The sequence below is a fragment of the Salminus brasiliensis genome, chromosome 13 (genome assembly GCF_030463535.1).
Source record: "Salminus brasiliensis chromosome 13, fSalBra1.hap2, whole genome shotgun sequence".
Lineage (NCBI taxonomy): Eukaryota > Metazoa > Chordata > Actinopteri > Characiformes > Bryconidae > Salminus > Salminus brasiliensis.
Window position 1 is genome coordinate 38,197,070 of NC_132890.1, and position 21,123 is coordinate 38,218,192.

Consider the following 21,123-nt stretch of genomic DNA (forward strand, 5'->3'; position numbering starts at 1 on the left):
CCATTTCCAGGCAGTAGCTCGGCTGTTACTGCATGGTGAGTGTTGTGATACCAAGTGGTTGCTATGGTATCCCAGGTGGTCCCTAGATTAGTCCTAGTGGTTGCTAGGTTGTTGCTGTAGTATTCCTGGTGGTTGCTATGCAGTTGTTATGGGATTTCCAGTGGTTGCTAGGTTGTTGTTATAGTATTCCTGGAGGTTGCTAGGTATGCAGTTGCATTGGTATTTCAGGTGGTTGCTAGGTTGTTGCTATGGTATTCAGGTGGTTGCTATGCAGTTGATATGGTGTTTCAGGTGGTTGCTCTAGTATTCCTAGTGGTTGCTATACATTTGCTATGGGATTTACAGTGGTTGCTATGTTATTGTTATAGTATTCCTGGAGATTGCTAGGTATGCAATTGCATTGGTATTTTAGGTGGTTGCTAAGGTGTTGTTAAGTAGGTGCTATGCTAACATTAAGATATTCACTACTTCTGTTCTCTTCAAATGGGATTAATGACTTATTCTATTGCTTATAATAAACCTCAGCGTTCCCGCACTCTCCTGTTCACCCCAGTACCCTACTACCCCAGTACCCTATCCGACACTCAGGGCAAATTGGACCCAATGAGCTAATGTGTAAATACGCTAGTAGCTATTCTACTGCATCATAAACTGTAAGCAGCAGCACCATCATCGCCTGTAATGTCAGAGTGATTCTCCGTCCACTTCACCAAAATGGTCAGCAGTGTTGTGAACGCTGAGTTCTTCTCCGCAGGTGAGGACAAGTGCCTGGATTTCCTCCGTCTTAATCCAGCTGCTACCTCTGTGCGGCTGCTGAGGTTCACACCACAGAGCCACTGTGGCACTCTGGTCAGCGTTCACAGTAGTCTTCCACGGCATGTATGGGACCCAGACAGTCCCACCGTTGTGATTGTGCCAGGGAAGAGACCAGCTACAGTTCAGCCCAGCTGGGTCAGGACCATGGCCCAGGAGCTGCTCGCTGTAGGCCAGAAGAATGTTCTTGCTGTGGACTGGCTGACTGTACCTGGCACGGCCCTGACGGCAGCAGCTGAGCAGATCGGGAGAAAGCTGGCGCAGACCATCCAGCGGCTTCTGGTGGGTGACTGTAAGCACTTCCACATTCTCAAAGACTAGAACTGTGTTGATGTTCTGTACATCTGCATATTGTCACTGTCATAACAAACCCCACCCCTTTTTACATCATCATAATATGACAAATGGACCAATATAAAATGCTGGGAATTAACTTTCACATAATCTATTTATTTATCTTATAGATTTAACCAGGCTTCCTGTTAGTGTGCTGTGCCTTATCCAAATGCAGTGAAGTGGCTGAGCTAAACTGCTGGATTTACAGTTGGGTCCAGTCCTAATTTTCGTCATTTTGCCTCTGTACACCACCTAAATGAATGCATAACGAAGCCGTCAGGGTGGCAGATGTGATTAAGGTGTCGACTTTCAGCTTTAATTCATAGGTTTTAAAGGTTCTGGAGGTTCTGGAGTATAAAGAACACCATGGTCTCCTGATCCTCACCAGCTTCGACTAGGGCTGGCAAGGCTTTTGCTGGTGGCCTGGGTGTATGTAAATTCTGGGGGTGTAAATAAGATGAGCGAAGTCTGTACTGTAACAGTCTTGGGGTTTTGGAATTGGCCTGTTTTGGTTATGGTGGATTTTGAGGTTTGTCACATCAGTGTGCTGAAGTTTTTTAATGTGTTTCATTCTGGAGCAGCTTTAACTAGAATATATCATTAACTGATTAGTAATTACAGGAATTACAGCAGTTTTTACACTCTCTCACTCTCTTACACGTCTTACACGTCTCTTCATTCCCACAGGCTCAAAAGTAATCAGACAATTGACTGCTAAGCGGTTCCATGGCCAGGCGTGGCCCGATCCCTCATTATTTTGTGATAAATTGATAAGATAAAAGGTCTGGAGTTCATTAGGTGTTTAATTTGCATTTGGTAGCTGATTATTGAAACTCTTAATATACCATTCACAAGCGTGACAATGTAAGGGGAGGAGGCTATCATTAGACTTAAAAAGTTCAAACTACCCTATCAGAGAGCAGAAACTCTAGCTGATCAGCATAGGGGTTGTTTTTGTGTAGTTTAGTTTAGTCATGACATCTAGTCAAGCCAGGAACACTCTCAAGGAGGTAGGCATGTGGTCAAAGTTCATAATCAAATGCAAAACTGCTGGATGGAGCTACAGATGGATAATGACCCAACATATGAATGACAGAGTCAGTCACCTGACCTCAACCAGACTGACTGCAAATGATCTGAATCCGAACATTAAAAACATTTGAGAGTTTCCCCACTGTGGGACTAATAAAGGATTATCTAATCTTATCTTAAAAATATGCCTTATATTTATAATAATGTTAGTTTGTCCAAATACTTTTGAGCTTGTACAATAATGCAGTATTTCTTATTAAACCCCTTGAATTAATGACATTTCTGTGACTGATTTCAGAGATGGTTTTGTCATGATGTAACAATATGACCTTTAATGTCATTCTTGTCTTTAAAGATCTGGATAATCAAGGTTTTGTTTCGTTTCTGTATGAAGCTGGAAGCTGAATAAATGTACATGTGCATGTCTTCAAGGTTATGGGTTCAGCCCCAGACATGTTTCATCTGATTGGATTTGGAGTTGGAGCACACATTGCGGGCGTAGCTGGCTCCTGTCTGAACGGCAGCGTGGGCAGAATAACAGGTACATCATCAGAGGTCTTATCAGTTGAACTGAATTCAGTTCTGGCTTTTTTTAACGAGGCTGAAAGTTACGTCCACACAGGGTCAGTGGTAGAGAGAGGGGCAACAGCAGCTCCGAGCAGAAGCTCAGCTGAAGGATGAAGCTCATCCAGAGCCGTTTTCTTCTGGCTCGTGAATTTGCGTCTCTGTGAGTGCAGTGACTCCACCATGTCTGCTCTTTTCAGGCCTCGACCCTTTTGCACCGGTGTTCTCAGAAGCAAACTGTTCTGTAAAGCTGGATCACGCTGATGGGCAGTATGTCGACGTTATCCACACCAACTTCAACCGTGAGAGATTTCTACAACTGTTCAGCTTATTATATCGAAATCACATTTACAGATAGAGGGTTTTCATTGGTAGAGTAACAGTAACAGCCATCACTAACATGCAGAGGTGGACCGAGTGCAGAGGAACTTCAGGAGGAGTTGGAGTACTGATAGTATGGAGTGAAGGGGAAATGTGAACACACTAAAGTATATGTATTAAGTAATTGTTTGAACAGATGAGTTTGAGGTTTGATCGTGCCACTAGTCCTCACACACACACACACACACACACACACACACACACACACACACACACACACACACACACACACACTAGTGTGGTCACTTTCAGTGGGGCAGTTTACACTTAGTCATTTTACACTGATATAAGTTTGATTGCCTGGTTAAAAATGATCCATTTAAATGCAAACTTAATGGATTCACACTGGAAAAGAAGTTTGGGGATTTATAGCTTTATAAGAGCATTTAGAATATATTCTATATGTATGCATATATATTTTTATATATAGGAAAATTCTAAACATATATATATATATATATATATATACAGTATATGCAAGAATGTTTTTTGTCATATTAATGTAAGTAAAACAATCATTACAAATCATCCCAAATAATACTTAAATACAGTACCAGAAGTACTTACCTTCCAGCAACTGAGCCTGTACCTGCACTTGGTGTCTCCCGTCCTCTTGGCCATGTGGATTTCTATATTGGCCTTGGATTCCAGTTACCTGGGTGTCCCAGAGGACTCATAAAAAGTGAGTACAGCTGAGAGTTATATTTCCTCACAGAATTCATACTTCCAGAACAGCTAAATCATCTATCAAACTACTCCTTAAACACACTGCCAGTCTAAACAAAACGCTCAGAAGCATTTGAATGGATTTGTTAGTGACGAATTCTGTGGAGTTTTGTATTTTCTGTATTCTGTGTAAGGTTGGTCTATATATTGCTGTTTTTATTTATTCTTATATAAATGTTTGATTATATCTGTATATATATTTATATTTGACTTATTTTAGGTTATTATATTTGACAATTCTACCTATTGTTGTTTGATGTGAGCGGACAGTTATTAAAGCATTTCACTGCTAGTTCTCTCTATGAACTCTCTATGAAACAAATACAACTTTGAACTTGAACTCTGAATTTGTAAATTTAAAGTATGTACAATTCAGTTCGACTGCCCGGCTGATAGACTGTAGAACTTCATTTTAGATCACTTTTATATCACACTGACATGTGCTTCACTTTTCTGGGGCAGGAGAAAAATACCTGCTGTGCAGTCATTATCGGGCCCACCAGATTTTTACCAGCTCCATCCGGGCACCCTGTCGTCATTTCGCCTTCCCCTGCCACTCAGTGGGAGACTTCCGGCACACACACTGTACACTCTGCTATCAGCCCGGTCTTACCACCTGCCCAGAAATGGGTGAGTGGCCTCAGAATTGTCTGACATCACACTCATTTATTCAGTCAGGTGTTTCCACTAGCCCCCCCCCCCCCCCCCTCTTCTTTACTCTTTAGGGTATAACATCGCCTGGCTGCCTACGAGACGCCCACTTCCATTCCAACCCACGACCGTGTTCTTGACCGTTACGTCCACTCCCCCGTACTGCGGTTAGGGAACAGTAGGAGTGTTTAATGGAATAGAATTTAGTGTAAAGAAGCTGAACAGACTCTAACTCCTGCTCTGATGTTGCACACTTCAGTCACTCCTCTCTTGCTGACTCTGAAGCTTGGAGGGATTCTCTCAGTGGAGGCCAAGCTCTACATCCAGCTGGAAGGGAATGCCAACAAAACATCAACCATGTTGGTCTCGGGGTGAGAAAAAAAAACTTCCATCAGTCATAAAAAAACCCTTTTGATTAAAAGCTCAAGGTGAATTCATCCATTCTGTCCTCAGGCGTGAGATGAAGGAGTTTGTTGCCAATAAAGTTTATCAGTTTATGATATCAGCAGACAGTGCTGGAGAGTTTCATACCATTACACTGAAGTTCAACACTCAGCGTCTGCTTTACCTCGAGTGGAGAAAAAGGACGATTTCCATTGATCAACTTCTGCTGTCCTACTTGCCCTTATACAGAAGGTAGGCGACGGGTGGAGGGATTATTAGTTATTATGTTCATAATGTGCATGTTTTATGTTAAACGACTACAGGCCAGGTCTACTGACTGCAATGTGATATCACTCTCTCCACAGGATTGCTTACCGAGCGTGGAACATTGCAGCAGTAGAAAACCGAAGAGTTAAAGCTGTCCTAGAGAGGATTTTGGTGTAGCAAGACCGAGAACAAATAAGCTGATTGATTTTAACCAGGGAATTCAACCAGTGTTTTCATTAATCTATGCAGAAATAAACAATTAATATGTAAACAAAACAATATTGAAATGGCCCTTTTTTAAGAAATCACTGAGGTATGCAGGGCGATGAAGGCGTACACACTGTGGTTCCTATCCCCTGGTTTCTGTAACTGCCACTGTAAAGGAATAGGCGTCAGTAAGTTTCTCTACAGTGAACCATTTCACACCAAATCCCGAACCTAAGGGTGCAGGGCATTAAAACCAGAACTAGTTGGATGTTAGATATCCAGGAGCAGTGTTGGATTCCTCTAAACCAGTCCTAAATGGTCAATGCACAGGAGATTATTTGAGTATTGGATCAGATTATTAACATTACAGCCGTATAAAAAAAAACATGCTGACTATTTGTAATAAGGTGTGACCACAAAATAGTACGCCCAGATCAATGCACTAAGGCAACAAGATAATGTATTAAAGCCACAAATTCATATACTGAATCTATTCATTAATATTTATTGATTTGAAACTCATTTTAGTATATTTATTCATTAATAATAATAATTAATAATTAATTTGTGGCTTAGGTAAAGTATCTTGTAGCCAGACCTTTAGAAAAAAATTATCAAATGTTTCATGTCAGAAACTCTATATGTTTAATAAAATAAATAAATAAATGATATATATAATAAAACATAATAAAGGCTATAGGAAAATATATTTGTATTTCTGTGTCTGTGGTATTTAGACATAATGCATAGGCTACACCTGTGTGTTTTCCAAATGAATAACTGGGTGATTGTCCATCTAGGGGAATACTAACGTGGTAAGTGATACTGCCTGTCCAGTTCAGGGTCCTGCTGGTTTTAACGGAGAGGTAGGAACTGTTTATCGGTGCTCTGTACTATCCGTTCCCAATATGAGGACGGACCAAAATATGGTTGCTTGTTTTGTTTGTTTTTACCCACAAAATCTATTTTTCTATGAAGTAACTGAATATCTGGAAATACTGTTTATATAATCGCTGCTTTAATCAGTGCTTTTTCTTTTTGGAAGTAAAGTAAGTGCTGTAAATAGCTCTGTTAGCCTAAAGCTAAGCTAGTCTGTGAGTGAGTGAGGCTGCAGCTGCTGTTGCTCTGGGGAAGAGTCCAGCCGGCCACCATCATTTAGCTATTTATTATTATTATTATTATTATTATTATTATTATTAACGTTAAAGAAAATGGACCTAATAGCCTGACAGGTTGACCGTGGGTTAGGATGTCTGAGAGGCGAGCTGATCCCCGGGACTGGGACTGGAACAGCCCGCGGTGCCGAGCGCAGCTGGATGAGGTCTTTTTCCGCCAGCAGGACTACATCCAGGCCAGCAGCCCCGAACACAAGGAGTTCTGGACTTTCTTCGAGCGCTTTCAGCGGTTCAGGGCCAAAAGAGAGCTCTCCGGGTCACACGGCAGTAGGGGCCAGGCGGAGGCGCACGACAGCGAAGCCCGGAGAAGGAGCAGGAGCGGCGCCCCGGATCTGGGGCTTCCTCAGGAATACGACGCCCGGTACAGGATCAGCGTATCGGTGTGCAGCAGGGACGTGGAGGAGGGGTACCGGGGCTCAGCCCACAAGCGCTCCAGCAGAGAGACCTCCGGCCCGGGGCGGCAGGAGCTCGCAGACTGTCGCCTGGCTCTGCTCCACTTCCTGGACTTCGCTCAGAAACAGAGCTTCAGCAAACTGCTCAAACTGCGGCGGGAGCAGAAGAACCTGCCCATCTTCCAGTACCGCGCCCGGGTCGTGGAGCTGGTGAGGAGACACCCGGTGGTGGTGGTCGCGGGCGACACGGGCTGTGGGAAGTCCACCCAGGTGCCCCAGTACCTGCTGTCGTCCGGCTTCAGCCAGGTAGCCTGCACCCAGCCCCGCAGAATCGCCTGCATCTCCCTCGCCAAGAGGGTCAGCTTCGAGAGTCTCAATCAGTACGGATCCAAGGTACGAAATGTGTTGATACACTGTATGTCCAAAAGTTTGTGGACACTCCTTCTAATAAATGTATTCAGCTACAACTGACACAGATGTGCAAATGCACACACACAGCTTGTATTCTCTAGTCTCTGTAGAGAAGAAGTACTGCCAATAGAATAGGACTATCTGGAGCAGATCATCATCATGACCCTATCGGCACCATGCTGCCTAATAATACCAGGCGTGAGCTAGAGGGGGATAAAGCGTGGTTTGTGTGGTGCAACAGGTAACACTACTACCTGCCAGTGAGCTTCCACACTTTTGAGACCTTTTGGTCTGGGTGACTGTGCTGTGCTACACCAATACACCAGTCCTTGGGCAAGACTCCTAACACTACACTGACCCACCTCTGCAATACGAGTAACCCTGTAAGTCGCTCTGAATAAGAGCATCAGCTAAATACGTTAATGTAAATGTAAAGACCCCCAGCATTGAGGGGTTCTCTGGAATGATGGTGGTGGAGCTCCATCCAGTACCTTTGGGATGAGTTGAGGAGTTGGGGATGATGAGGTGGGGTGATGATCATCATCCAACATCCTGACCTCACTAATGATCTTGTTGCTAAATGCAATCAAATCCTCACAGCAATGCTCCTCCTGAAATCTAGTAGAAAGCCTTATTCCAGAGACAGTTACTCCAACAAAAGCAGGAGAAACTGAGCAGGTGTCCCAATACTTTTGTCCATTTAGTGTAAAACTGGGTTTCATGATATTTTCCTAAAATGTAACTTAAGAAACTACTGTTAACAGTTTATTCTCCTGTAAATACAAAAAGCACATTAACAGAAAAATATTTTTTAAATAATTAAATTAATTAAATTTAATTTAAATAATGAATTAAACCCTAGGGTTTCTCATTTAATAGGGTCAGAATTCATGGTGGTTGCAATGCTTCTGATTTGCAGTAGTCATCAGTTTCACATCATGTGTAGAATGTGAGCAGTATACCTCATGGCACCATATTTGTTCACTGATCTTTTCTCAATAATCTAGTTAATATTTGTTGTTCTACTTCTACACAGTCATATTACAGACATTCAACATGTAGGGATCATGAGCCCTTGCACTGCTTAGTCTCTATGACCCTTTTGTCTTGCGTGTCTTTCCTGCAGGTTGGATACCAGATCCGCTTTGAGACCAGTCGCACCGCCTCAACCAAGCTGCTGTTCCTGACGGAGGGTCTGCTTCTCAGGCAGATCCAGCAGGAGGCCACTCTGTCCCAGTACCAGGTGCTGATAGTGGACGAGGTTCATGAGAGACACCTGCACTGTGACTTCCTGCTGGGTGTGTTGCGCTCTCTGATAGCCCTGCGGCCAGACATACGCCTGGTTCTCATGTCTGCCACCATCAACATCAAGCTGTTCTCCGGCTACTTTGGTGATGCCCCTGTGCTGCAAGTTCCAGGCAGACTCTTTCCCATTCAGGTGAGGCGTCATGAGTGTGTGAAGTGAGAAGAACCTTTGAGAGTTAGACCTGGGCTGCTACAGAGAGAACACTGATAACATGGTGTAGAGCTGACTGCGCTGAGATGGGGTTGTGTCAGTTAAGTTACTTTGAAGACTTTGAATGACTGTGCAAAACAGTCAACACAGCTACTGTTTTACTGTTGGAGCGTCCACTTACCGGACAAACTGGGAGTCCAGGGGGAAATCCGCTCTGCTTCTGCACTGGAAGCTCAATGAAGACGGTCTGAGACACTGAGGTTTGGTCAGTGAGAAGGGGGTGGGCCTACCAGATGAGTAGGTCAGTCTGGCTCCGCCTCTGGTCTCTACTGTGCAGACTCTGATTGCAACTTCACAGTAACAGATCTGATCAATAATTAATATACTAATGATTTATCCTCAACATTTTATACAAAATAATGAGATTACATGTCCATATATCACTGCCTTCCATATTTCCCACTAGAGGAAGTGACATCACTGAGTGCTGAGAGTTGACCTGAACACTGGGACAAATATATAGTTCTAATTACTGAAATTACATATAATACAGAAAACAGATTTAAAACTTTTATATAAATAAATTAATTGATAATAAACACAAAAAATGACCATTAAAGATAATTATTTTCATGTAAAATTAAAGTTAAATGTATAAATCATGAGGCAAGACTGGGTAATGTTTGGGCTAGAAGTCTATTCTTGCATATTTTTTGTCATCATTACTAATATACACAACATTATTAATAGTAAACATTTTTGTACAAATAACAAGATTTATCTGGGATATGTGAAATGTACTCCCAATTCTTGAATGACCCATATATATATATATATATATATATGTGTGTGTGTGTGTATAGGTCATATATAAACGTGCCTGCAGTGTCCGTGGGTTGCTATATGTTATGGATAGGTGCTAATTAGTAATGCGAGATGTTGGAGTCATGCCTTTTACCTGGGTGTGTTTATATAGGTGATCTATCAGCCCATCCCACCAGAGGAGCAGGTGTCAAAATCAGAGAAGCTGGACCCACGGCCATACTTGCGGGTGCTTCAGGGCATTGACCAGCGCTATCCAGCAGAAGAGCGAGGTGACCTGCTGCTGTTCCTCAGTGGGGTAGCTGAGATTTCTACAGTCATGGAAGCCTGTCAGGCATACGCTACACACACAAACCGCTGGATCGTATTGCCGCTGCACAGCACACTGTCGCTGGCCCAGCAAGATAAGGTAGAACACTGCTGCAGTCAAACACATCCAGACATCACATTAAAGTAAACACTGATGGACAGGGCTAGAGATAATCTTGGATCTGAACACAAGAACTTGCAGATAGCTGTATAAAGAATGATCACACTTGCGAACAGTATTTGTTTAAAAAAGATAAAAAGAAACTGTAAAATGAAGTTTTTTATTCTTATTTTTTGACTGAATATGTTACAATTCTCATGAATTTTAAAGAGATGATTACTATTCCAGAGTACACTGTCCTTATTAGGTGCCGTTCCCTTTCACACATCCAGTTTAACAAAGGTTTCACGTTTCAGGTTTCAGGTTTATTTGTCATTTGCACAACATGTCAGGACATGTATGCATTGAAATGCTTGTGGTGAGGCTCAGGTATCAACCTCAAAAACTCTACAGGAGAACAAAACTATATACATACTAAACATATTAAAATAAAGTCATATAAAGATTATATTAAATAAATACAAAATCCACACAAAATACAGAATATGCAAAGACAGGAGGGATCTGTAGAAATTCTCTGATATGTACATTTATGAGACAGGTATAGTCTGAGAGAGAGTAAAACTCCTGCCTAACTCAGTTCTTTGTGTTCAGACACTTACAAATCTTTGGATCCCATAGAGGCTTAAACTGCACTTGAATGAGCTGAGTGTGAAATATACTATATAGACAGAAGTATTGGGACACCTACTTATTCACTGTTTCTTCTGAAATCACATGGGATTAAAAACAGTTTAAAGAAGGTTTCTGCCGGCTTTTGTGCCCAGAATTAGTGCATAATACAGGAGTAGGTCCCCCTTGTGCTGCCAGAATGGATCTGACCGTTCGAGGCATAGACTCCACAAGACCTCTGAAGGTGTCCTGCTGTGGTCTCTGGCACCAAATAATAATCATATCCTGTCCTGTAAGTTGTGAGGTGGACGAAGCCTCCATGAGCATCAATGTTCCTTAGGTGCCCATGATCCTGCCAGCGGTTTACAGTTGTCCTTTCTCGAAACACTGCACACCAGAAAGAATCCAAAAGACCTGCCTGATGTTCTGGAGATGTTCTGACCCAGTCATTATCTAGAACATCACAGTTTGGTTCTTGTCAAAGTGTCTTACGCTTGTCCATTTTTCCTGTTTCATCATCTTCAAGACCTGTCTGTTCACTCACTGACTAATATGTAGATTGCCCCCTTGGCAGGAGCCACTGTAGATGAAGATCAGCAGTGTTCTTAACCTCAATTGTCAATGGTGCTAATGTTATGGCTGATCAGTGAATGTAGAATGTATTTGAATTGGAAAATATTAGTTTTGCATGAAAGTGAATTAAATGGTGATAGAACCTTGTATTTTTTGTAAATGTTAAATTTAAAGTAATAAACATTTTAATGACCTTTGACTTTTAGGTGTTTGACATAGCACCACCGGGGGTGAGGAAATGCATCATTTCAACCAACATAGCTGAGACTTCGGTGACCATTGATGGGGTGCGCTTTGTAGTGGACTCAGGTCAGTAACTGTTGAGAGAGAGGATTACATCTAGAATGATTTAAAGTAAATGATTATTGTTTATGCTCAGTTTGAGACAAGTCCCTATCAGCTGTCTTCCACTGGGTCCTGTTTTAGAATTGGGTCAAAACTTATGTTTGTACAAAAGACAAATAAAGCTAATACGTTTAATATTTCAGTTAAAATAGTCTGCTGTCTGAAATGTTACTCTTCAATCTGATCTCACCATTCTGCAATCGTTAGGTAAAGTGAAGGAGATGAGCTTTGACCCGAAGGCAAAGATGCAGAGACTTCAGGAGTTCTGGATTAGCCGTGCCAGCTCTGAGCAGAGGAAGGGGCGTGCAGGACGAACCGGGCCAGGAGTCTGCTACCGGCTGTATGCTGAGTCAGACTATGAGGCCTTTGCCCCATACCCTGTCCCTGAGATCCACAGGGTGGCTCTAGACTCACTAGTGCTCCAGGTGTGACCTTTCTCACTCTTCTTCTATAGCTCACACTAAGGCTGTGTGACTGATCACTAATACTGTACCAAAACTGGGTAGGGAGTCCCTTTGATCTCAAAACAGATATGGTGCTTTATCAGATTTTTCCACACCTGCAGTTTTAGAAAAGAAAAGATTTTTTTCCTGATCTGTTGTGAGAGTGGAGCTTAATTCTCTCCCTCCTTTTTATTTATGTGTTTTTACTTATTTGCCTTTACGTGACTCTTATAAATAACCTAGAATAGAAATATGGCCTGAAATAGGGTCCCGGGTGGTCCAGTGGAATAAGGTGCTGTCCCAGTCATGCTGCTAGCCATTGGTAGCCGGGGCCCAGAGAGAGCACAATTGGACTTTTTCTCTCCGGGTGAGTAGATGGTGCTTTCTCCCCACGTCAAAAAGAGGTGCTGGCTGTTGGAGGAGGCGTGTGTCAGTCTTCACCCTCCCAGTTCAGGAGCACTGCATGTGATGGGAGAGAATATGTCTAAGTTGGGCAATTGGGGATCCAAATTGGGGAGAAAATGGGTAAAAATCTGAAAAAAAAATTAAGAAATTACTGTTTTAAAAGGAATTAAATAAAAGATCAAATAAATAAATAAAAAAGAGTGTCTCTGACTTTTACACAGTTCTCTGTGTTTACATAAATATTAAGCTGAGTAGCTGATCCTTTTATTTGACTGGTACGATGCTTTAATAAGGTAAATATGACTGCAGTGAATTCAGAGACTGGATTGAATCTGGAGGAGAGGACGCAGTCAGGCCAGTTTGATGGTTTTTGCTTTATAGTTTATAGTAGAAGGATGTTTTAAGTGCTGTCTTTATGTGTTATTTTGCAGATGAAGAGTATGGGTCTGGGGGATCCTCTCTCTTTTACTTTCATTGACCCCCCTCCAGCCTCCAGCATTCAGACAGCTGTGACCTATCTGAAGGAACAGGGGGCGCTAGATGCCCGTGGAGAGCTCACTCCCATTGGAAGGCTGTTGGCCCAGCTGCCTGTGGACGTGGTTATTGGTATGAAGTGGGAATTAGGGCTTTTTAGGGGGCTGGTACAGTAAATAGTTTACTGGTTGTGAAGCTGGTGAAGCCCTTATATGTTTCTGGTCTGAGAGTGTATGTTAAACTGTTTCAAATAAAGAGTTAATTACTGTAATTGGAAGATTGCAATTAGTAAGTAAGAAAGTTGTTATTTATTTATTTATTGATTTATTGATTTGTGTTTATGTTTAGGTAAGATGCTAGTCCTGGGCTCACTATTCAACCTGGTGGAGCCGGTGTTGACAGTAGCAGCAGCACTTAGCGTTCAGTCACCGTTTCTGCGCAGCGCTCAACACAACCCTGACTGCTCCACTGCACGCCAGCCCCTGAACAGTGACCTAGGAGACCCCTTCACCCTGCTCAACACCTTCAATGCATGGGTGCAGGTCAGCCAGCTACAAACAGCACCATCCTACATCCTTTCATACATCCTTGATCCATTCTAGTCTGATACCTTAAACTTCTATCCACTGCTTTCTGATCGTATGAGAGCAGAGATTCCACACTTTGTAAGTATGTACTTAAAGCAGCATTATGGGAGATTTTTTTGCTCCTGTGCTCCCCCTACAGTTGTGGAGTGTAATTCACTTCCACTGCCATAAATGCAAGTGCTTTGAGCCCCTGTTTGGACAGCTGTACACATGCATTTCTGTACAATGTGAGAGCTGCAGAAGCTTGATCTGAAGGTGCAGCAGCATGTGGGCTGAGGTGGTAGAGTAATACTACAGGATTCTACACTAATATGACTCTATGGGTTCTGCAGCGTTACACAGCAGTTCTGGAGAGAGGTTCTCCTCCTGCAGCTCCACCACCAAACCTCCATAGTGCAGTAGCAGCAGCGCTCCGGCCCAGAGTGGGAATGACGGAGACACCACTCTCCCTTTTCTAGTCATGGAGATCAGTGTCCAGAGAACACCATAGTCCGTGCTCTCTCTGGGTGGGTAGATGGGGCTCTCTCTCCCCTCATCTCTCTTAAAACGATGGTGGAGCTGGGGACCCGGCGCTTTCCTAAGAGCATGCCAGCTGCCTGTCATTGAGTTTGAAAAGAGGTGGTGGCTGGCTTCACATGTATCAAAGGAGACGTGTGTTAAATCCTTACTCTCCTAGTGTCTGGAGCACTGCTAAAATAAACAAATAAATAAATCAAAAAGCTAATACAGAATGTTGCTTTAAGTCAGATGTATTTATGTAGGCTATTGCGTAAAAAAACAAAATTGAGGGATTAGAACAGTTATAACTGATTCAGGCTTATTAATATCATGTCTATTATGCGTTTATCCTCTGTAGGTGAAAGGGGAGAGGGGAGGTGGCTCCAGGAAGTGGTGTAAAAGAAGAGGACTAGAGGAGCAGAGGCTGTACGAGATGGTTAATCTGAGACGACAGTTTAAGGTGAACAGCTGAAGAGTGTGTACAAAAATGAACCGTGTGCGAGTGAATGTGGAGAGAAGTGTCTGAGTCTGTTGTTTATTTAATCTGAGTAAATGTTAAGTGCACTCTGTGTGTGTAGGAATTATTGAGGAGCCATGGTCTGCTAGAGGCAGAGGAGCACTCTGCGCCATCAGCACAGGGCCGGACCGAGCGCAGGGAGAGGCTGACCGAGCGGCAGAGACTGTATCAACTGAAGAGGGAGCACGAGCTGCAGGAAGGCGGCCGCAGGAAGGTGCTCCGTCTGGATGAAGGCCTGGAAGGAGACTCCTGCTCTGGCTCTGACGGTGAGGGAACTGGATCCGGGAAGAAAGACAGAAACTCTGCAGGACAGGACGTGGACATACAGGTGATTCATACCTGGAAAAGCAGCACAAACTCATAGAAGCAGAGATGACAAATATGATTCATACAACAAAAATAAAAATCTGCCCAGGCAGCCGGAACAAAATCCTGGGGCAGATTTGTACTTTCTGGAGCTGAAATGTACTTACTGTACTCTATGCTCACATTCTGCTTATTAATTGGTTACATGGTCCTTTAATTGGTACAGGAAGTGAAGTTTAAACTGCGCCATAATGTGACCAAGCTTCAGGAAGCTGCATACGTCAGTGCGGATCTGTCATCTCGGCAGCAGTCTCTGCTCAGACTGGTGCTGTGCCGGGGCCTGTACCCACAGCTGGCACAGCCTGATGAACATAATGCTACTCGGAAAGACTCAGAGCAGGTATCGGAGTTACACATCTGCACACACAGATCCGGTGTGAACTAGAAATCTACAACCCTGATGAGTTTAATCACAGTTGTGTTAACAGATCTTGCTGGTGTACAGTGACCTACTATTAAACAGTGTTGCATCACCAGTAGATGTTAAATATATATTGAAATAAATTTTGAAAAAGGAGTTTAGGTTTAGTATAAGGTTAGTATAAAGCGATCGGTATATTAAGAGCACCTGTCAGGTGTAAAGCTGATGAGATCTAGACGGCACACATTTTCATTTTAGAATAGAAAAGAAAGCATGCATTAGAATATTTCCACTTGCAAGAAAAAGTAAGTGAATCCTTTGATATTACCTGAATTTCTGCGTTGATTACAGATAAAATGTGCTCTAATCATTATCTTAATCACAATTAGATAAACATGCTCTAACTAACTACTCTAACTAATAAACAACCAGTACTGTACTGTTAATGTCTTTTACTGAGCACACTGAATAAACATCCATAGTGCAGGCTAGAAAAAGTAAGTGAACCCTTGAACTTCCCTTTAACAGCAATCACCTCCATCATTTCCTTTGGCTGCAAATAAGATTTACACATTGTTGAGGAGCGATTTTGGACCAATTCTGCTGCAAATGTGTAAAGTTAATCAGTATCTTAGGGGTGCCTTGCATGCACAGACCTCATCTCAGCAGGGTTAGGGACAGGAGTCTGACTTGGCCATTTCGAAAGTTTTCTTTTTCAGCTTTAGCTCATTTACTACTGTCCCTCAGCTCATCGCCCAGTGTCTCTGGCTAAGCAGAGGGCAAAGCACCTGTAAAACTCGTACCTCTAAGAGCTTGTCAGTTGGACAAGTCAAGTATCTGCACTGGCTACCAATCATACAACGCATCTGTTTTAAAATTCTGCTGTTGACCTTTAAGGCCTTGCATGGCTTCGCACCCAAATATCTATCTGCCCCTTTTGCTGCTTATGCTCTTTCACGCAAGTCAAAGTGCTCTGACTCTGGTCTCCTGGCTGTTCCTAGGTTCAGGCTTTCCTCTATGGGTGGCAGGTCTTATAGTCTTGCTCACCCTTTGGAACATTTTATCTTTTGATCCTTTCTCTGAGTACTTCATTGTGTGTGGGGGATTCTAAAAGGTAATATACAAGTGTGACATTATTATTATTATTATTATTATTAATAATAATAATAATAATAATAATAACACAGGTTCACTTACTTTTTCTAGCCTGCACTGTGGATGTTTGTGCTCAATGAAACACATGAACAGTACAGCTGTGTGTGTGTAATTGGTTTAGGTAGATTGTGTTTGTTTATAATTGTGATTTACAAACTGCAGGTAATCCAGGTGATTCTGAGGGGTTCACTTGTTCCTACAGCTGTAAAATAGTAGTAGTTCTTTTCTACAGTCAAGCTCTTGGCATCACCGTGATTTTAAATAGCGAATGGGAGACGCTTCTCATTTGTCATTTATTTCTGTATTTATTTCTGTATGTATTTATTTTTCTTATATTTCTGTCTTTTCACACCTTTTTGTCTTATGAAATGATGTGATATATTTCGATTGTTTTAGGTATTTCACACTCGTAACAAGCAAGGAGTGGTGATTCACCCTACCAGTGTGTTTGCCAATGACCCAGAAGTGCTGCATGTCCCTGAGTACGAGACCAGTGAGTTTGGTACGCACTCCTCTTCTCTTACTCTACATTCAGATGAGCTCCAAAAGGTCTGCATCAGCGTAGTTCACCTCTCCTCCGCTCTCTCCCATTCTCTCTCTCTCTTTGTAAATACGCTGGCCTCTCACTGGCTCTGTGTGTCCAATCTCCAGGTGCTGATAAGGGGGAGAGTAATAGGCATCAGCTGCTGGCTTTTGTGACGTTGCTGGAAACCAACAAGCCCTATGTGTCAAACTGTGTTCGTGTCCCAGCCCTGCAGGTTAGCTCAGTGACTGTCAGTCACAGTAGCACAATCTTTCCAGCACTCAAGCTCCTAGTTTATTTCTGGCACCTTCAGCTCTGATATTTAAGCAGTTCTTCATGTCCTCACCTCTCCAGGCCTTGCTGCTAGTGGCAAACACTGTGGACAGCAACGCAGACTGCACACGGCTGGTTGTGGATGGCTGGCTGGAGCTGAGTGTGAGTGATGGGGAGGCAGCTCTGAGAGCTCTGTCTTCTGCCCTGACGCTGAGGGCTGAGTGGGAAAGACTGCTCCAGGCCCAATTGGGCCATGCAGGTCCGGGTTCCACTGCAGGCCTGGGGCTCTCTGGACCAAAACCAGCCCGGCGTGAGCTGGAGAAACTTGCAGAGGGACTTGTACGCTTTCTGGTTTACACTGAGGTACTAAATCATATGTTTTTGAATTATGTCTTAATAATAATAATAATGGTAATATTGTCCATCTGTATTGCTTTATCCAAGTATTTGTAAGCGTTTGTAGTAAAAAAAAAAAAATCATACGGAGCATTTTGGAATAAACCAAAGACAATATATTAGGTTGAGAAAGTCAACATCCTGCTGAAAAGTGTGTTTACAGCTGTAGACTAATGGACATGAGAAAACAACAATGACACACCGTAATGAGCAAAGAAGAAGGACAGAGCGGTAGTTTTTAGAAGCCTAAATGAACCTTTGGACTGATTTTACAGGGTGAGAAATTCATGTAATCAATAATACCCCCCCCCCCTTAAAATCTAATGTTTAGATTTTCTATTCTAATTGTATACAGTAGTTTACAAAACCAAAAAAGAAAAGAAACTGGACCGTTACACTATTATACCATTATTATAATATCCAAAGTATTTTAATCAAATCTAATTTATTTGTATAGCTTTTTACAACTAATGTCACAAAGCAGCTTTCCAAGTAAAAATCTAAGACCCCCAGTGAGCAGCCAACGGCGACAATGGCGCTAGACCTTCCTCAGCACGCTGAAAGGGTGCCAATCGACACTGCTATATAGACTAAACAGGTGTGTCCCACCCCTTTATCAATGTCATCCCCAGGTCACAGGTTTAATTCATGAAAAAACAATCAAGACAAAGTTTTAGTTTAGTTTTAGTTAGTTAGATGTTGTGTGGTTGCCGTAAATGTGTGTTTTAGGTAACCTGAGTTAAAGCGTGAGACACTCCCCGGGTGTTTCTGCAGCGTAGAGGACAGTGTAAACATAACGCCTGGCAGCAAAATCGTGTTCACGTTTCTACTGCATCCCTGCAGTTACTGCACCTGTTCTGATGTTGTAAACTGAAAGAGGGACTGACGCAGACTTCTCTGGTCAGGTGACTTACAGTCTGAGGCGGCTGACCGGGCTCCAGTCACAGAACCTGTACATCGGACCCCAGCTGAACACAGAGCTTTCCCTCCCCCAGCTGTTTCCTGGGATGAACGCTGAACCAGATCCAGTTAAAGGAGGTCTGCGCGTCACCAGCTACTTCACATACAACTGCCTCTGTGTGAGTGAGATCTCCTCAGTAGCTTTAATCTGTTGATTCAGAACTTTTAGAATATTTGGTCCACTTGATTTGTCCTGAAATCTTGTATTTTTGCTGGGGGGGTTCAGTTGTTGTTTATACTGTGGTAGATGTGGTAATTCCTGATAAGTAGACCAATTGAAATGCTCAAAAATCTTTTTACATTGAATTCTATTCTAGTTTGGCATTTTTTAATGTGTGTGTGTGTGTGTGTGTGTGTTACACAGGACTCCAAAGACCTGTATAGTGAATGTTTACGCACGTTCTGGAGCTGCCCTCACTGTGACCTGCACATGCCCCTGACACCACTGGAGCGCATGCAGCATGAGGCCACCTGCAGGTCTGCAGAGGAACAGCTGCCAGAGGAGGGTAAGCCATCAAAATGCATGAATGAGAGGAAACAGGCGCTGCAATACTTCTATTCTTTCCTCTGAACCACAGAAGCGCACCGCTCTGACGGAGCCTTTTTCTCATGTGGTCTTCTCTGCCTCTACAGACCCTGACACGGTTAAGGCTGCGTCCTCATCCAGCCTGACCAGGCTCTACCACTGTGATATCTGTGACAAAGACCTGACCCTCACCTCCACTGAGATACTCAAACACAAGCGCCAGCATCTCTCATGAGCTCTCCCAGTGGGCTTGGAGAGTGGGTTCTAGCCTTGCTCCAGGCTCTGTTCATGAGGAGTCTGGTGTGTTTGGAGACTCTCTGTCTGTGTGGGTTTCACTCAGGTACTCTGGTTTCCTCCCACCTCCCAAAAAACACACATGGTGGGTGAACTGGTTATGCTAAAGTGCGTGTTTGTGGTGTGGAACCCTGGGGTAGACTGGTATGATTCTGGGTAGGCTCCAGACCCACTGCGACCCTTTTTTCCATTTGAATAAAAAAACATTTACATACAAAACGTCCTCATGATTTACTGAGAGAATATTTATATCTTTTTACTCTGCATTTCTGTAAAAATGAAAGATTCCTCTGAAAATCATTTACATCATAAACAAGTAAAGTGTTTTAGAAAATTATAAATTGTTAAAAATATTGACATCGATACATATTGATTCTGAATATGAGCATTTTCAGTTATTCCCAATTCTTTAATATTATATACACTGATCAGCCATAACATTAATACCACCTGCCAAATACTGAGTAGGACCCCTTTGTGCCACCACAACAGTTCTCACCATTTGAGGCATGAACTCCACAGGACCTCTGAACTGTTAGCAGCAGCAGCTCCATGAGCATGGATCAATGAGCCTTAACCCATGACCCTGTCATCGGTTCACAAGTTGTCCTTCCTTGGAGCACTTTTGGTAGGTGCTGACCACTGCATACTGGGAACACCCCACAAGACCTGCCTGATGTTCTGACCCAGTCATTGGAGTGTCTCAGATTTGTACTTGTCTGTTTCTCCTGCTTTTCACTTTACCCGTACTAATGTTATGGCTGATTGGTGAAGTGCTAAAGCTTTGTGCAAATCATCTGGTGAGTGGATCATATCCAGTTTCATGGATGAGATAAGACTCACTAGGTTCAGGCAGATTTGTGGTAGGAAGCAAGGAATGAGAGATAAAGGTGAAGGTTGGATAGGTTGTCCTCCACATTTGACCCATCTATGGTAGTGAACACACACACACACACACACACACACACACACACACACACACACACACACACACACAGTGAAGGGTCTTGCTCAAGGGCCCAACAGTGGCAGCTTGCTGCTGAGCCCGGGGATTGAACCCACAACCCTGTCATCAATATCCCGGAGCTCTAACTGCTGAGCCACCTCTGCCCTGTCAGATGACCGGGAGGAGAGGGGTGGTGGAGGATTGTGAGGACTTTTTGAAGACGTGAACAAGGTAGGGGGTTCATAGGGTGTTAGATTAGGGAGGGGTTTCAGGTGTGTTCATTCTCCCTACATTTTTGCTATTTAATAAGAATGTCCGACCTTATTATTTTAATCTGAAGAGTTGTTGTTTATTTGCAGGTTCAATTAAAATGAAACTGTAAATAATCTTTATGCTGCTTGTCCTCCATATCCTACTGTTAACTAATAAAAAACCTGGCAGATTAATAACTTATTTAATAAAATTGACTTCTTAAATGTTGGTATATTTAATTATGCTGTATTTTCCTCTAAATACAATATGATAAAATCTAAACATAATTTCTGTTTTCTGAAGGTGTATTCTTATCCATAGTAAAATAATTAATACATGACCTCTCCTGGTCTATTGCTCTGAATTGTGTCTGTTTATGTTGAAGAGCAGGTCAGCGGGTCAGTGCTGTCCGTGCTTCTAGACTTCTTTTATAAAGTCATTTTTAGAGCAAAATCATTATGAATGTTTTATGTTTTTAACATTTTAAACAAATCAGTTTTTTTAGGTTTAAAATAAAATTATGGAAGATTTTTAACGTGGCTTTAGACTTCACTTTTCTGACTTGTTTTA

At 42.7% G+C, this 21,123-nt stretch overlaps 2 protein-coding genes across 2 annotated transcripts; both read left to right on the forward strand.

Annotated features, from left to right (window-relative positions):
- Positions 1 to 714: 714 nt before the first annotated feature.
- On the forward strand, positions 715 to 5,331 carry LOC140574778 (phospholipase A1 member A-like). The gene is made up of 9 exons (XM_072694743.1): positions 715 to 1,095; positions 2,614 to 2,722; positions 2,946 to 3,047; positions 3,701 to 3,808; positions 4,315 to 4,482; positions 4,578 to 4,670; positions 4,763 to 4,874; positions 4,957 to 5,139; positions 5,253 to 5,331. The coding sequence occupies exons 1-9, from the start codon at positions 715 to 717 to the stop codon at positions 5,329 to 5,331; spliced, it is 1,335 nt and encodes a 444-aa protein (XP_072550844.1).
- A 956-nt stretch (positions 5,332 to 6,287) lies between these two features.
- dhx34 (DEAH (Asp-Glu-Ala-His) box polypeptide 34) lies at positions 6,288 to 19,530 on the forward strand. The gene is made up of 16 exons (XM_072695694.1): positions 6,288 to 7,321; positions 8,466 to 8,777; positions 9,772 to 10,026; positions 11,439 to 11,541; positions 11,785 to 12,002; positions 12,857 to 13,031; positions 13,248 to 13,441; positions 14,343 to 14,444; positions 14,563 to 14,829; positions 15,034 to 15,207; positions 16,780 to 16,885; positions 17,035 to 17,141; positions 17,261 to 17,542; positions 18,481 to 18,654; positions 18,900 to 19,041; positions 19,169 to 19,530. Exons 1-16 carry the CDS (start codon positions 6,611 to 6,613, stop codon positions 19,294 to 19,296), a joined length of 3,450 nt encoding a protein of 1,149 aa, XP_072551795.1. The 5' UTR covers positions 6,288 to 6,610; the 3' UTR covers positions 19,297 to 19,530.
- Positions 19,531 to 21,123: the final 1,593 nt, after the last annotated feature.

Bases quoted from the DNA above. Each gene is read 5' to 3' on its own strand.
- LOC140574778 (XM_072694743.1), top strand. From the start codon at position 715: ATGGTCAGCAGTGTTGTGAACGCTGAGTTCTTCTCCGCAGGTGAGGAC. The intron at 4,671-4,762 runs GTTAGGGAACAG...TGCACACTTCAG, and splicing joins GTCCACTCCCCCGTACTGCG to TCACTCCTCTCTTGCTGACT. The intron at 5,140-5,252 runs GTAGGCGACGGG...CTCTCTCCACAG, and splicing joins TACTTGCCCTTATACAGAAG to GATTGCTTACCGAGCGTGGA.
- dhx34 (XM_072695694.1), top strand. From the start codon at position 6,611: ATGTCTGAGAGGCGAGCTGATCCCCGGGACTGGGACTGGAACAGCCCG. The intron at 13,032-13,247 runs GTATGAAGTGGG...GTTTATGTTTAG, and splicing joins GCCTGTGGACGTGGTTATTG to GTAAGATGCTAGTCCTGGGC. The intron at 18,655-18,899 runs GTGAGTGAGATC...TGTGTTACACAG, and splicing joins TCACATACAACTGCCTCTGT to GACTCCAAAGACCTGTATAG.